The sequence below is a fragment of the Saccopteryx leptura genome, chromosome 3 (genome assembly GCF_036850995.1).
Source record: "Saccopteryx leptura isolate mSacLep1 chromosome 3, mSacLep1_pri_phased_curated, whole genome shotgun sequence".
Lineage (NCBI taxonomy): Eukaryota > Metazoa > Chordata > Mammalia > Chiroptera > Emballonuridae > Saccopteryx > Saccopteryx leptura.
In genome coordinates this window covers 358,801,031-358,815,028 of record NC_089505.1, presented here as the reverse complement: position 1 = coordinate 358,815,028, position 13,998 = coordinate 358,801,031, and the positions used below count along the sequence as shown (strand labels likewise).

Below are 13,998 nucleotides of genomic sequence, written 5' to 3'. Positions count from 1 at the left end.
ATTAAACCATCACAAGCAAACCCTTTCTAAGAGAAGGCTGGGGTAGGGGGCTGGCGAAGAATGACCCTGAACAAATGGGGAAGCTCTGTCGAGATGAGAGCTGCGTGAGAAACAATCCCATACTCCGGACTCCGTCCTACAGCTGGGTCAGCATAAGCACACTGAGCTGTATTTTCAAGGTTGTCTACTAGAGTGTTGCTGAATAGCCACATTTGTAAACAACCTATATATCAGTGACTTGAAGGGGAAACTTAATCCAAAATAGTTCCTTCCCCATTTACTGTCTCACCTCGCCCAATTTTAATCATCCGCAGAGCAGTTCTCTCTGACATTCATCTGACTTATCTGTTCCTTTGTTTATGTTAATACCTTCTTAATCCCCCACCACGTCCAGCTAGTATGTAATATCCAAGAGAGCAAAGATACAATCTGTCTTGTTCGCTCTATTATCTCCGGGACCTTGAACACCGTCTTCTTACTATTTGCTGAATGGATGAATAAAGGAATGCTAACATGAATTCAGGAAAACCTGAGGTGGTTACTAAGAAGAACAAAGGCCTATATGTACTGATTTGGGGAAATGTCCAAGTTATACGACTAACTAGAAAAAGAAAATAGGCGATCACTATATAATGTTATCAAGCTGGACTCTTAAATACCTAGGTGGAATTGTTGTAGACAAGTGGAAATATATTGCTCACAAAAAATTAGGATATATTTTATTGCTTCACATTCATTTTGAAATATCCCCTAATTTTTGTGAGCAGTATAGGTACAGATTTATTTGCATATACATAAAAAAGTAAGTTATTTCTGGGGGTGCAGTTGCAAAGGTGGGGAGCTTTTTCTTTTCTTTCTTTATGTAACTTTTAAGTAGTTATAATATTTTTTCTTTGTTAGTGTTTTATTAAATGAAAAGACTTTAAAATTAAGCTATTATGTAGTGAGTTGATTAAATCTTAGCGTGAGAGAGCAACCCACACAATCACTATTACTAGAAATGTCGATGAAAAGCATGCACCATCCATTACGGCAGTGAATTTATCCTCCCCCCTGCAGCCCAGGGCCACCCCCCCCCCCCCGACTCTTCATTTGTTCAAGTCCTGCTTGTCCTCACATTCCAGCCCAAGGCCTCTCTGCTCCGTGCTGCTTCCTCAGCAGGGACCGGATTGGAGTCCTTGGCCTTGATCTTAACAGTACCAGACACGTAAAAATGTGCTGCCGATGTTTGCTGAATGAACGACTAAGTAATGATCCTTCCCCAATCTCTGTAGCCCCCAAACTCTCTCTCTCTCTTCCCTCATACTGCTCATCCCCTCTATTTCTGGCTTCCCCAGAACTATAGAACCATAGTTCTGCAGGGTTTTCCGTAGAGGGAGAAGAGGTCTGGGGCAGTAAGTTCAGAAATTGCTGTTAAAGATTCAACAGTTAAATCGCTTTCTTTGCTTCTGGGAGTTGCAGAACCTTGAATGTGCTAATAACGAGCTTAGTGAACCTCAGGGGTTGGTGAAGGGAAAAACATTACATGTGTCCTTTTCAAACTTATTTGTACCCATGATCTGTTTCTAAGAAATGCATATAAATCATATCTACCAAGACACGAGTGATCTTGGTACCTGAACACATTTAGAGAAGGTTAGTTTAAACTATCTTGTGAGTGGGTGTTTAGAATAGACTACCCAGCATTGCCAGGGAGTCTTTACAAATTCTTCTAATCTCAACATCCCTAGTGAGTATAAGGCCTGACACGTGGTGGTCACGGCAATGATGATGAAGGAAACATGAGAACGGCATGATGGGAAGGGGAACATTTAGTTCTCCCTTAGCACTAAAGAAGAATTCTTTTTGTTCTATGCGGCAGTTATGTTGTTTTTTTTTTTTTAAAGGATACAGGCAATGCAGGCAAAGAGTTAACATAAGACTACCACAGTCAAATAAGATTATGAAAATCTACTCCAAGTTCAGGAGATGAAAATATATACATGAATCATAAAGGTTCAGCAGACAATTGCTTTTGATTGAGAATTAGATTTGGCCCCGAGCTTCCTGGCAATCAACTCCCAAAGTTTCACATTTAAAGTTTAGTGCTTGCATATTTAGAAAGTAGGAAGCCTAGGGCAGACAATATTTTTCTTGGAAATACATTCAAAATGAAATTTCTGACTGCCACAGTGCAGAAGTGTAGTCCTGGGGGTGTGGGGGGCGGATTTCACAGTGGCAGCTGCCCTATTTGTCTTTTTAACACTCTTGCCTGTGAGCTTCCTGTTTCCGGCCTGGTTGGTTTCCTTCCCAGGTAGCAAGCAAAGCCAGAGAGAAAATAAAGCCACACAAATGAAGCCTGGGAGCCAGCCAGTAAGTGTCCAAGTTACCAACCAAACTTCATTATGGACTGAACTGTGATGTCTCAAAAGTCATAGGTGGAAGCCCTACGTGGCTGTATTTGGAGATAGGGCATTTAGGGAGTTAATTAAGCTTAAAGGAGTCTTAAGGGTGGTGCCCCAATCTATTTAGATTAGTGGCCTTTTAAGAAGAGGAAGTGACACCAGACCTCTCTCTCTCTCTCTTTCTCTCTCTCTCTCCCTCTCTGTCTGGTGTGCACACAGAAGAAAAGCCATGTGGGCATACAACGAGAAGGTGGACATCTACCAGCCAGGGAGAGAGGCGTCCCCAGAAACCAACCCTGATGGCACCTTGATCACGGACTCCCAGCCTCCAGAACTGTGAGAAACTAAATGTCTGTGATGTGAGCTACCCAGTCGGCAGCGTTTTGCTACGGCAGCCCCAGCAGACTAGGACAGCCCCTCAGAGTGAAGGAGGCTAGCTCACCGCCACGATGTACACCCGGATCAGGACTTTGACGGGGTGGTTGGGCGGAATCCCCTGCTGGATTCTCAGCTGCCCGCTGTCCTCAGTGCTGGAGTCCTCGGGGCTTTTGTAAATGCAGAAAGAGCCCTGGAACCGCAAAGGGAGACCCGTTGAAAGGAGATGTCGTATACTCCCCCCCCCCCCAAAAAAAACCCACAGAGAGCATAAATGAGCACAACCAGGGCCCGACGGGACCTGGGCTGGCACTTTCCTGGGCCTCCGGTGTCCTCTGGAGATTCACGTAACCTATTGACACCTGAGCTTCTTCATGGTACATTAGTGAGTCAGTGTCGGCACGGTACCACCTCCCCGCAGGGCTGTTATGTGAGGACCATGAATAGGAGCGTCAGGTAAAACACCGAGTGCCTTTGACGGGTGGGTACCGAGCTAATGCTTTCTCCTGTCAGCTCGTTCTTCCTCAGCTGCAGTATTGAGATGTTCAGATGCTGTAACCCAGGCTCAGTGCTGCTCAAGATCACGAAGCTATCAATAGTCAGTATCATAACCAGGATCAAACCCGCATTGGCACACTGCAGCACCCATGCTGTTTCCAGCACACAACACACAGCGCTGCCCAGAAAGGGGCCGGCATGCAGCACGTTCTTAGTGTCCGTTACCGCTTTGTGATGCTGACGCCGTAACTCTGCCAGATGAAGGGTGTATGTTGTTTGCTTAGTTTAATCAACCACCTGGTAGGTTTGCAGAACTTAGACATTTGATAGGGGTGGGAAGAGCAAAGTAAAATTCAGTGATTCTTTCAGGTCACAACTCTCTCTCTCTTTATATCCCACCAGACCAGCGATTTTTAACCTTTTTCATCTCATGGCACACGTGAATGACTACTAAACTTCTGTGGCACACCAAACAAGTATAAAGATAGGTATAATTCTGATCAAGTCACACCAGACAGCTATTCTTATGTTGGCGGTTGCCATTTATTTATTTGACAATCTAAGTGAAAAGAGGTCAGTGCCCCTGACTAAATAGTCAGACAGTGTATGTTTAAACAATTCTCGCGGCACACCGGTTGAAAATCGCTGCACTAGACTGAGTTCCAACCCACCTGACTGGCCATGAACCAAAGATCTCAAAAGACTGGAGCTGGGTCTTGTGAGGTTCTAAGGAGAGTCTTGTATAAAGATGTAGGGTTTTCCTTATACACATCTGGCATCATAACCCCATTAATAGAATTGAGTCGTATCTGGTATTTATGGACAGGAGAACCAAATAAAAAGCTTAACTCTGGAACTTGCCTTAAACTTCCCTATGACTCGGTCTCCATCAAGGCCATGGTCGTCCTCCATAGACTTGCCTCTGAAGAGCTCGAAGGTTTTCACCCAGTCTTCAAAATTGTTGAATTCACTCTCGAGGTCGCCATCATATATCTTGAGGGAGAAGGAAGAAGAGTGTGCTCAGACAAGGGGAAGGAGGCCCAGGATTGAGTTAATGAGAAATGCCCACATTCTCCAAAGCAAGACTTGATACCCACACCTTGGAAAAAGGTAGAGGCCGCTGTTAATTTATCTTCAGCAAAATAAGGAATATGGTTGACTCAGCATTCCTAGATCAAACTATCCCTCTAAAATTTATAAAACCTTTTTGATAAACTTTGAAATTCCAAGAAGTAGAGCTAAACTAAAAATTTTAAGTATAATATAAAAGAACAAATATGAAATACTTTTTAAATAGCTATTGATGTCATTGGTTTTTGGATATAAACTCATATTTTGAAGACATAAATCAAATTTATTAAGCATCAAATTCTTAACACATATAAAATGATAAAATATTTTTATTATAATGCATATAAACATGAGTTTTCCAATTGGGAAATTATATATATTTACATTTCAGAAATGCAAAATTAAATTGAGTTTTTGGTAAGGCAATATAAATAAACCACTTATTCAAATTTTCTATCAAAATCACTTTTCTAAATTTGTTATATAGATACATAATTTTCATACTCACAGTTTTCATATCTATCAATATGCCTCTAGCTAATAGTTTCTGGCTAATGTTAAAATTGATCTGGCAAAATTGATTTAAGAGTTAAAATTCCTGCTATTAAGAACTGTATGATTTCGCACATAGGTGGGATATAAAACTGAGACTCATGGACATACAATAGATAAAAATGAAGTTACTGGGGGAGGGGGATATAGGGGAGTGGGTGGCAGGAAGGGAGTAAAGAAGGACAAATAAAGCCCTGGCCAGTTGGCTCAGCGGTAGAGTGTCGGCCTGGCGTGCGGGGGAGCCGGGTTCGATTCCTGGCCAGGGCACATAGGAGAAGCGCCCATTTGCTTCTCCACCCCCCCCCTCCTTCCTCTCTGTCTCTCTATTCCCCTCCCGCAGCCAAGGCTCCATTGGAGCAAAGATGGCCCGGGCGCTGGGGATGGCTCCTTGGCCTCTGCCCCAGGCGCTAGAGTTGCTCTGGTCGCAGCAGAGCGACGCTCCGGAGGGGCAGAGCATCGCCCCTGGTGGGCGTGCCGGGTGGATCCCGGTCGGGCGCATGTGGGAGTCTGTCTGACTGTCTCTCCCCGTTTCCAGCTTCAGAAAAAAAAAAAAAAAAAAAAAAAAAAAAAAAAAGGACAAATACAGTACCGGAAACTGATTTGACTTTGGGTGATGGGTACACAACATAATCAACAGTTCAAATGCTATAGAAATGTTCACCTGAAACCTATGTACAGGGGGTCTTGGGGTTACAACATAGTTCCGTTCCTACAACAGAGACAAAACCTGAATTTTGGTGTAAGTCAAAACACACCCTAGCCTAACACACATGGAACCCTTGCACTTTTAACAGTCCAAAATGAGGTAGGTAGGTGTACTAAGGGACGCCAACTCCCTCACTCATACGCTGCGTTACTGCGTGTTCTTCCGCCGTGCGCAACCAAACTAGTTCACCCATGTAGTCCATAAGTACAATGCTAACGGCATTAGCCAAAAACACTCATGGCTCAATTTTTAAAAGTTTTTATGGGAGTGAGCATCATAAATTTGAAATATTGTATGTCAAGACTGTTGTAACCCAAGGACCTCCTATACTCTTACTGATCCATGTCACCCTGTCAAATTTAATTTTCTAAATAAAATAAGATAAAATAAAATTCCTGCTATTTTGAGTGTGCACACATCTGCATGATGATGTCAAGTTCCAAGAGGTGAGCCAACAATGGGGACTCATACACTATTAATTACCTGGCTGGATCCAGACTAACCAATGTCATTATGCCCATTTTTAATACCATGAGGATGTAGAAAGCAGAAAATTAGCAAGCTCCATTGTCTTGACTGTCGTGCTTGTTAACCCTTATCTCTCTGCATCAATGATTATAATAAAGACAAAGTAAGTTATTCAGACAAAGGCGTCACTAGGATTCGACTGAAGCACCAACAGAAGCCCCTCCTGGGCTTCCCACCCCGTCTGCAGCAGCAATGGCTGGTCCACAGACCTTCATGACGGCCAGGTTGGGGATTTCATCTTCCTTGAGTTTCTTCTTGAGTATTTTGTCCTTCTTCTTCTTTGGGCTTTCTTCTATATTCACCACGACCTCATCGGGATTTGTCTCTGTGGACATTTAGCGTAAAGTGTTAGACTCCTCACGGCTGTTGAGATGTGATGAAACCAAGTCAAGCTCCCTCTTTCCCCTTTTGCTCTGGCATGTGTCATGATGCTTCTTTTCAAAAAGAACTAGTGATGTTTTGCTGCAGATGGCTATATATAGTCTGTGCACTACAGAACCAGGGGAGATGCCACTCATGTAGGGACGCAATGTCAACAGATATCCTGGAGCCAGATGGTGTGCTGGCCTGTCCTGGTATATGTAAGGATTCCTTAAATGAGGCACAGAGGGAGGTGGGGAAATCATCCAACCAGCAAAGAACAGGCCCCCAGGATGGGCTGATTCCAAAGCTTCAAGTCACATTCCCTCTCAGATCTCCTTAGGAACTTGAGATTCATCTAATTTAATAACCTGAGGCTCAACTATTAAAGGGTCTTGTACAGTCAGGACTGTCGTTAGAGAGACTATTCGGTGAATTTTTAGGAGCAGGCTCTAGCAATAAACTGCTTGAGACAATCTGGTAGCTCTGCTATTTTCTAGGTGTGTAAACTTGGGCAAGTTACTCAACCTCTTTGTGCCTCTGTGTCGCCATCTGCAAAATGAAGACAGTGCTGCTTATGTCATGAGATGGGCTTAGGATGAAGTATGCTAATTAGGCGTGGTCTGAGGGACTGAGCCTGGCTCTGGTTTTCTTACTTCCATCGGTGTCACCTGAATCAGCACTGGCTACTTGGTGTTACTGCTGTTTTCAGGCCAAGACCTTCTGTTGGCTCGAATCAAATTTGCGGTCTAATCTCAGATCTCTTTCATTTGATTTCTGCCAAACCAGATCCATCCAATCCTTGTAAACTGAGTTTTGGAAGCTAAATCCAGGTCACCTCTACTAGAGTTTATCGTGCTGGTTTTGGCCCGTCATCCCAGCTCACTTCTATTTTTACTCTGCTGTTTCCACATTAAGATGGTCAACATAGGGATATGAGCCAAAGGGTTGATTTCAGCACTGAACTAGATTCAGGAGACCTGGCATCTGGTCCCAGTCCAGTTCACATTAGCTGAACGACCTATATAAAGTGCTGTCACCTTCCTGAGATGGTCTCCTCACTTGGGAAATGAGGGAGTACAACCCTAACATGCCTCCCTGGCTTCCACTTCATAATTCTTCACTCAATTGGCCTTATTCCATGTCCGAATATCCCCAGAACAGCTACTTACCCGTATTGTCTTTTTTCTCTTTGGGGTTTCTCTCCTTTTCCTTTGAGAAAAGACAGAGACAAGATTATCCACCTTGTCATGCCTCATTTATTAACCCTGACTGCCAAGAGTTCAAATCCTTCTGTGTTCTCAGAGATGCCATTTTAAAAGAGTATTCAAACGGTCCCTAAGGTGGCCCCCAAATGAAGCCTCACTGTAAAGACCTGAGACCTCAGGGCAGTGTGATGCCCTGCCCTGAACAAAAGGTAACCACACATCCAAGAAAAGTGCCACCAAGCTGAGGACTCCCTTGTCCCCTGTGTGCAGCCTTCTCTCGGCCACTGAGAAAACAGCCCCTCTCCCCACTATCTTTGCACCTCCCTGGAGCACCCTCTCCATCTGATCACCTTGGTCTGCAGCCAGCAGTGTCACCTGCTGGCACGTTGGGTTGTTGGGCTGGTCCCAGGGGTGGGACAGGTTAGCAGAGAAAGGGGAAAGGGCTGCGCACTCCCCAGAAATGGGTGTGTCCATTGCAACAAAAGGAGGGAGGTTGGAGGCGAGAACTAACATTTGGTTTGTTTATCTACTTATCTATCCATCTTCATGGATGGTCCCAGATGAAGAAACTATCATCTCTCCAAACTCAAGAATCAGAAGGCTTTCTATTCAATTACGTATGGTGATTTCCGACTAATATTTTTTCCCCTTTCTTACTCTGGGATGAGCTGTCTTGCCAAACTCAGCCACAGAGCTTCGGCTGACTCTCCAGACCCGCTCCCCACTGGTTCTCCAGCTCTGTTCCTGGATCCCCTTCTGGTTCCATGTGCCTGAGGCCCTGCTCCAGCAACGTGCTGATTTCTTGCCAATGCCAAGGCCTCTGCCTTTACTCTGATAGTTTCCCATATGAATTTACATTAGAATCCTGCCGGAGACCTGGAGCTCTCCGAGGTGGGTATCTCCAGCTGTACCCGAAACCCCCATCGCTGATGCCCACCTGTCCAGAGACCCAAGTTTTACAAGCTGGACCTCCCTGAGTCTGGCTGCTGGACTGAGCATCCTTCCAGCATTTATAACAGACCTGGTGTCCTAGGGCCAGCTCTAGCCAGAGGCTGGGGAGTTAGCAATTCTGGATCCCTGGTCCTGCCAGGCTTTGAACCCTTCTGCAGTTAACAGAATCATACCTGAGTAGGGCCTACCTATGGTGGAATTTAAGAGCGATAGTGTGGGATTGGGAGAGTGGTGGCAGAGACAACTTTCTTATCGAGTCCCTCAATTGTCACAGCCAGGGGAGTTCCTACCTTCTGTGCCTTCTTCAGGGAGGCATAGTATTTAGACCACCAGTCAATGACATTTTCAGCTGATTCATCCGCTATGGTCCTCTTCCTCCTTTTGGTAGACCTCCGGGAAGGTTTCCTGGTATCCTGGCAGAAGATGAGAACGGATTGTTAATTAGACCCATGGATCTGCAGGGATCTGCTGGTGGCCAGCTGGCTTCCTGAAAAGCAAACACACAGGTGCATTCTGGGAGGCAGGTGGAGGTGTCGGCAGGCTTTGTGGTTGCAGCTTTCCGTACCATTTCTATAGGTGAAAGTTTAATAATCTGTTCATTCACTTATTCAGCAGACTTTTATTGAATGGATGTGAGATACTGTGCTTGACTTTGGGGATGTAAGGGGAATCAGACACAATCCCCACATTTGGGAAGCTTCGAGTTCACCGGGAGAGACAGGCTTATGATACAATGTGGTGTAGTAGACAGGGCATTAGCTTCAAACGGACCTGGTTATAAGTCATTAAGCAATTAATATAAACTTGGGACAATAATACCTGCCTACTTCACTGTTGTGAGGATTAAGTGACATAATGTAGACAGTTCTCCTTTAGCATCATTCCTAATTAAATGGGCACAAATAAGTGACATCTACAACCTACGTGATAGAGGTAGGAGAGTGATAGATGTTTGGCACAAAGGACGTATTTGTTGGAGAAGACAGCTGTCCCGTTGGAGGAGGCTATCTATGCAAAACGTATCCTGTACCCAGCATCCGTTCCCCCTCTCAGACATCTCTTGAGTCTGTTCCTACAATGTGCCAGGCACTCTATCAAATGCAGTGAATACAGAGATGTTTAAAAAGCTACCTTTGACCTAGTGGGATCACAGTTTTATGGTGGCAACGACAAACACTTAAACTAAGCATTCTAACATAAAGTGGCAGGTGCGATGCCGGCGGGAGGAAGGGGACCCTTCAAGGTGTCCTAGATGGTCACACTGAGCTTGGAGGAGATGGGAACAGCCTGAGCAAACCTCCACTCATCCATGTTACTCTGCTTCTTATTTCAGCCTTTACCGTTTGCTGGGCAAGTGATCTCTTAGAACTTCCTTCAAACTGACTTCTCCTTTAAGTCAATTGACGCACCAGGATACTGTAATTTAAATTTATGACCCAAAAGAGATAGATCACATCCTTGGCTTACGGTTCTTTATATACGTGTCCATCTCCCTCCCAGAATCTCAGTTAACTGGGAATGAGAAGTCTCACCGCTCCTTAGAATCCAGAGACATATCTTTTTTGTTCCACATGACCTTGTACAGAGTAGGTTCTAAATATCTGTGTATGAGGCCGAGGTGCAGAAACCATTGTCTTTCCAAGCTAATAAACTGAGAAAAGTTTCTGTTCAATTCAATATTACTGTCCCGTTTGGCTAGCACTTTGATTTCATACACATCGACTTACCTGATTCAGTGCCGCGAAGTGGGGACAGTATCCCCGTTTTACAGACGAGGAAGCTGACGCTCAGAACCCTAGGGCTGCTTGCCCACGGCTGCACAGCTAGTAGGCGGGAGGATCGGCACCCAGAGCCCCGAGTACAAACTCCAGTGCGCCTTCTAAATAGGAAGAGGGATTATATGCTGACCTTCGCCTTCCCCTCCTTCGGTTGCTCCTGGGCTGCAGGTGCGCATTCAGGCTCCAGCATGGGGGACGAGTCAGGGACGTCCACCAGGCCGGCCTGCTGAGCCTGGGCAGGGTCGGGCACCACCGTGGGCGGCGGCTCAACGTCCACATAGATGTGATCTGCTGGGGGCTCCTGGGAGGAGCTGAGGGGTCCAGAGGGCTCAGCGGCTGTTAGCGCATCTGAAACAAGCGAAATGAAAGAGCCTCAGGTCAGGCCAACAGTACAGGGAGGTCATCTCAGGGGCCCGACACCGGGAATCGGACAGGTCTGGAGGCGAATATCGTGAGCTCCTAATATCTCTGAACCCCGTTTTCCTTGTTTATAAAATGACAGTGAAAATGTTCACGTCAGTGGGGTCATAAATGAGATCGGGATGTAAGGCATTTTGGTGCATAACAGGTAATCAATAAATGGTCGTCCTTATTCTTGATCTTCAGAGAGATTTTAATGAACGGGGGCCATTTGTCACAGCATTGTCTGTGGAAGTGGGGAGCTGAGGGGGCCCAGGGCTCTAGGATGAGGGGAAAGGAGGAGCAAAGGGGGCAGATGCTGTAGGCACTGGTAACAAGTGATAAACACACAGCAGTGTGGACCGATCTTAAAGCATAGCTTTGAGCGAGAAGAGCAGGAAACCAAAGGAAGGGTACAGCGCCATTTCATCTGTGTGAATGAAATGGATTTACACTTTACAAGAATTGGGGGTGTGGGGGCCGCAGTGGGGAGGGGGCTGGAGTGGGGACAAGGAACAAGGCAGGGGGAGCAGTGGTTATAATGAGAAGCTTTGAGCAGACCAATGATACTTGAACAGCATCAGCTGGGAAATGGAATTAACTCAACTCTGCGAACCTGAGATCAAACACGGAACAAATTAAAATAGCATCAAGCAAAGAAAAATGTCAGGAAGTGGAGGCCGGAGGCAGCTTGGAAGATGTGCAAGGGAGGCTTCTCAGAGGAGTTGACCCTGCTGGCATTCTTCAAGGAAGAACATGGCAACTGAAGAAGAAGAGGCGGGACGTAAGGAGCATGTCTTCAGGAAGACCCAGCTGACCGCGGGCGTCCCTGTGCGGGGCCCTTAGCAGGCATATGGCTTTGTAGTCCACAGCCCAGAAGCCACGAGGAGCTCCCTACCTTGCCCGGCTTGGATTCCGTCCGCCTGTGAGGTGAGGGCCAGGGGCTCCCTGGATTTACACAAGAACTGCTTTAAGCAGTTGATGGTGAAGGTGCCCACCAGGGTGCTCCTCCCAAAAGCTCTCCAGTCCACCGCGCAGATGCTCAGGGGCGGGTGCAGCAGCTCGTTCTCAGGCAGCTCCTGCGGGGAGAGGCCGGGGTGGAGTCGGGGCACGGCCTGGGCAGAGCCTGGCTGCCGATGCCCTGCTGCCCTGTCCGGGGGCAGGGCCAAAGTCCGCCGGCCACCCTTCCTCCTGCTGTCCCTGCCTCGTCGTTCTGTGCTTCCAGGCCACCCCTGCAGCTTGCCGGAAGTCTGGAGCACCGCCTTCCCAAGCCAGGAGTAATTCCCCAAAATGCGAAGGGTGGCACTAACAGTTCAAATCCCCAGTTATTATTGCAAAAACCTGTGGTGGTGCAGTGGATAAAGCATCGACCTGGAAATGCTGAGGTTGCCGGTTCGAAACCCTGGGCTTGCCTGGTCAAGGCACATATGGGAGTTGATGCTTCCAGCTCCTCCCCCCTTCTCTGTCTCTCCTCTCTCTCTCTTTGTCTCTCCCTCTCCTCTCTAAAATGAATAAATAAAAAATAAAAAGAAAAAAAAGAAAAAAGAAAAAATCACACACTTCCAAATGGCAGTGGTTGTCAAGCGTCTTACTTTGTTATTATCCACTAATGCTCATCTCAGATGGATGATTACCCAGGCCCGAAATGTAAAAGGGAGCCATCCAAAATGGAGCTGAGGGTGAGGGGCCAGTGCCCTGCCCCCTCGTCTCCCGGTGCCCCCCAAAGCTCCACAAAGCTGGGTGTGAAGTGTCTGCATGCCCTATGCAGGTTCTTTAATTCCAGACTTGGCTGACTTAGTGTACGTGCCCGTTGGTGCTGACTGGGTTAGACAAAGTAAACCCTTCACAATTAGTTCCAAACTGGAGCACAAAAACTATGTTAAAATATTGAAACAGAAACACAGATACCAAAACCAAAAATCAGTTTAGAAGCATAAATTCATATGTATACTACTGCTATTTCATGCCCAGATAATTTAAAAAAAAAAAAAAAACCTAACCGTTAAAATGAGCTAGGTGAGGGTATCTTCTCGGCCCGTGGTTCTCAAACTTTAGTGTGTATGGAAGGGCTCTTTAAGCCAGAGCTGTCTGGGCCCCAGCCCCCCAACAGGGCCGGATTCATGAGGTGTGGGGGCCGGAGAATGTGCATTTCTCAAAGGTCCCAGGTGATGCTAATGTTGATGAACTGGGGCTTCCCTGTTAGTTAACCGGATTTGATTTACTGTATCATCTAACCTGGAACCTTTCAAAGCAAAACAAAACAACAACCAAAGTCTATTTTATCTCGTTCTGAACTCCTGGCTTTTCACGAAGTCAGACTGTTATTCCTGGTGGTAGGTAGTGGGCACCCCAAGCTCCAACACATCTCCCCAAGCCGAGTCGATCTGCGGGGATGAAGGGCATGACCAGAGGTGGGAAAGCGAGGTGCCCGCACCACTTCGAAAGCATCTGCCTGGACGCTGAAGTTGGGGTTGTTCTTGTAGCTCTGGATCACACAGGACTTGACGCCCCGTCCCCCGCACTCGATGAGGACCTGAGGACGATCCACCGAGAGCAGCTGCACCTTCTTCATTTCTCGGACTCCCCAGAAGAGAACCTGAGGAGAAGACCAGCAGAGCTGTCACTCAAAGACCCAGGGCGGAGCCAGCGCAAACGTCCACGGGCTGCCTGAGAACTACACTAGTTCTTCAGGGAAAGGACTGTGCAGTAACTCAGGGACCCCGTTGGATCAACTACGTCTCCTTCCCATCCCACAGTTCCCTTCATACAATGTACCATTGTATGCAATGCACCACTGCGCTTTATTCCCAAAGACCAACTCAGTCCTTCCCGGCGCCATACCTCCACTCGGTATTTACTCAGCACTGGCCGAATGCTGGCGGGAACCGGGTAGATCTGGGTGACATCTGGTGGGTCAATGGGAGGGAGCCCTTGCAGCCCAGATGAAGGGACCTACCGCAAAGGACAGGAGTGGTTAGAAGGTTGAGGACAGGCAAGGAAGGCTAACAGAGCCACACAAGCCCCTCCTGGGTAAGACAGCCTTTATTCACCCAGCCCCCCAACTCTTCTCCCATCTGGCAACTATCCATTTGTTCTCTGCATCTATGAGTCTGTTTCTGTTATGTTTGTTATTTATTCTGTTTTTTAGATCCCACTTATAAGTGGTGTTTGTCTTTCTCTGAAGGGGT

General features: G+C 46.6%; 1 protein-coding gene across 2 annotated transcripts in view; it reads right to left on the bottom strand.

Moving 5' to 3' along the window:
• FER1L6 (fer-1 like family member 6) overlaps positions 1-13,998 on the bottom strand; it is a 135,868-nt gene that overhangs the window by 26,561 nt on the left and 95,309 nt on the right. For both annotated transcript variants that reach the window (XM_066379448.1, XM_066379449.1), the window contains 9 exons: positions 13,652-13,762; positions 13,245-13,406; positions 11,709-11,889; positions 10,542-10,759; positions 8,924-9,046; positions 7,647-7,686; positions 6,324-6,439; positions 4,119-4,250; positions 2,827-2,952 (listed from right to left, as the gene is read on the bottom strand). In XM_066379448.1, the coding sequence (XP_066235545.1) occupies positions 2,827-2,952; positions 4,119-4,250; positions 6,324-6,439; positions 7,647-7,686; positions 8,924-9,046; positions 10,542-10,759; positions 11,709-11,889; positions 13,245-13,406; positions 13,652-13,762 (1,209 nt within the window). The remainder of the gene's footprint in view (positions 1-2,826; positions 2,953-4,118; positions 4,251-6,323; positions 6,440-7,646; positions 7,687-8,923; positions 9,047-10,541; positions 10,760-11,708; positions 11,890-13,244; positions 13,407-13,651; positions 13,763-13,998) is intronic.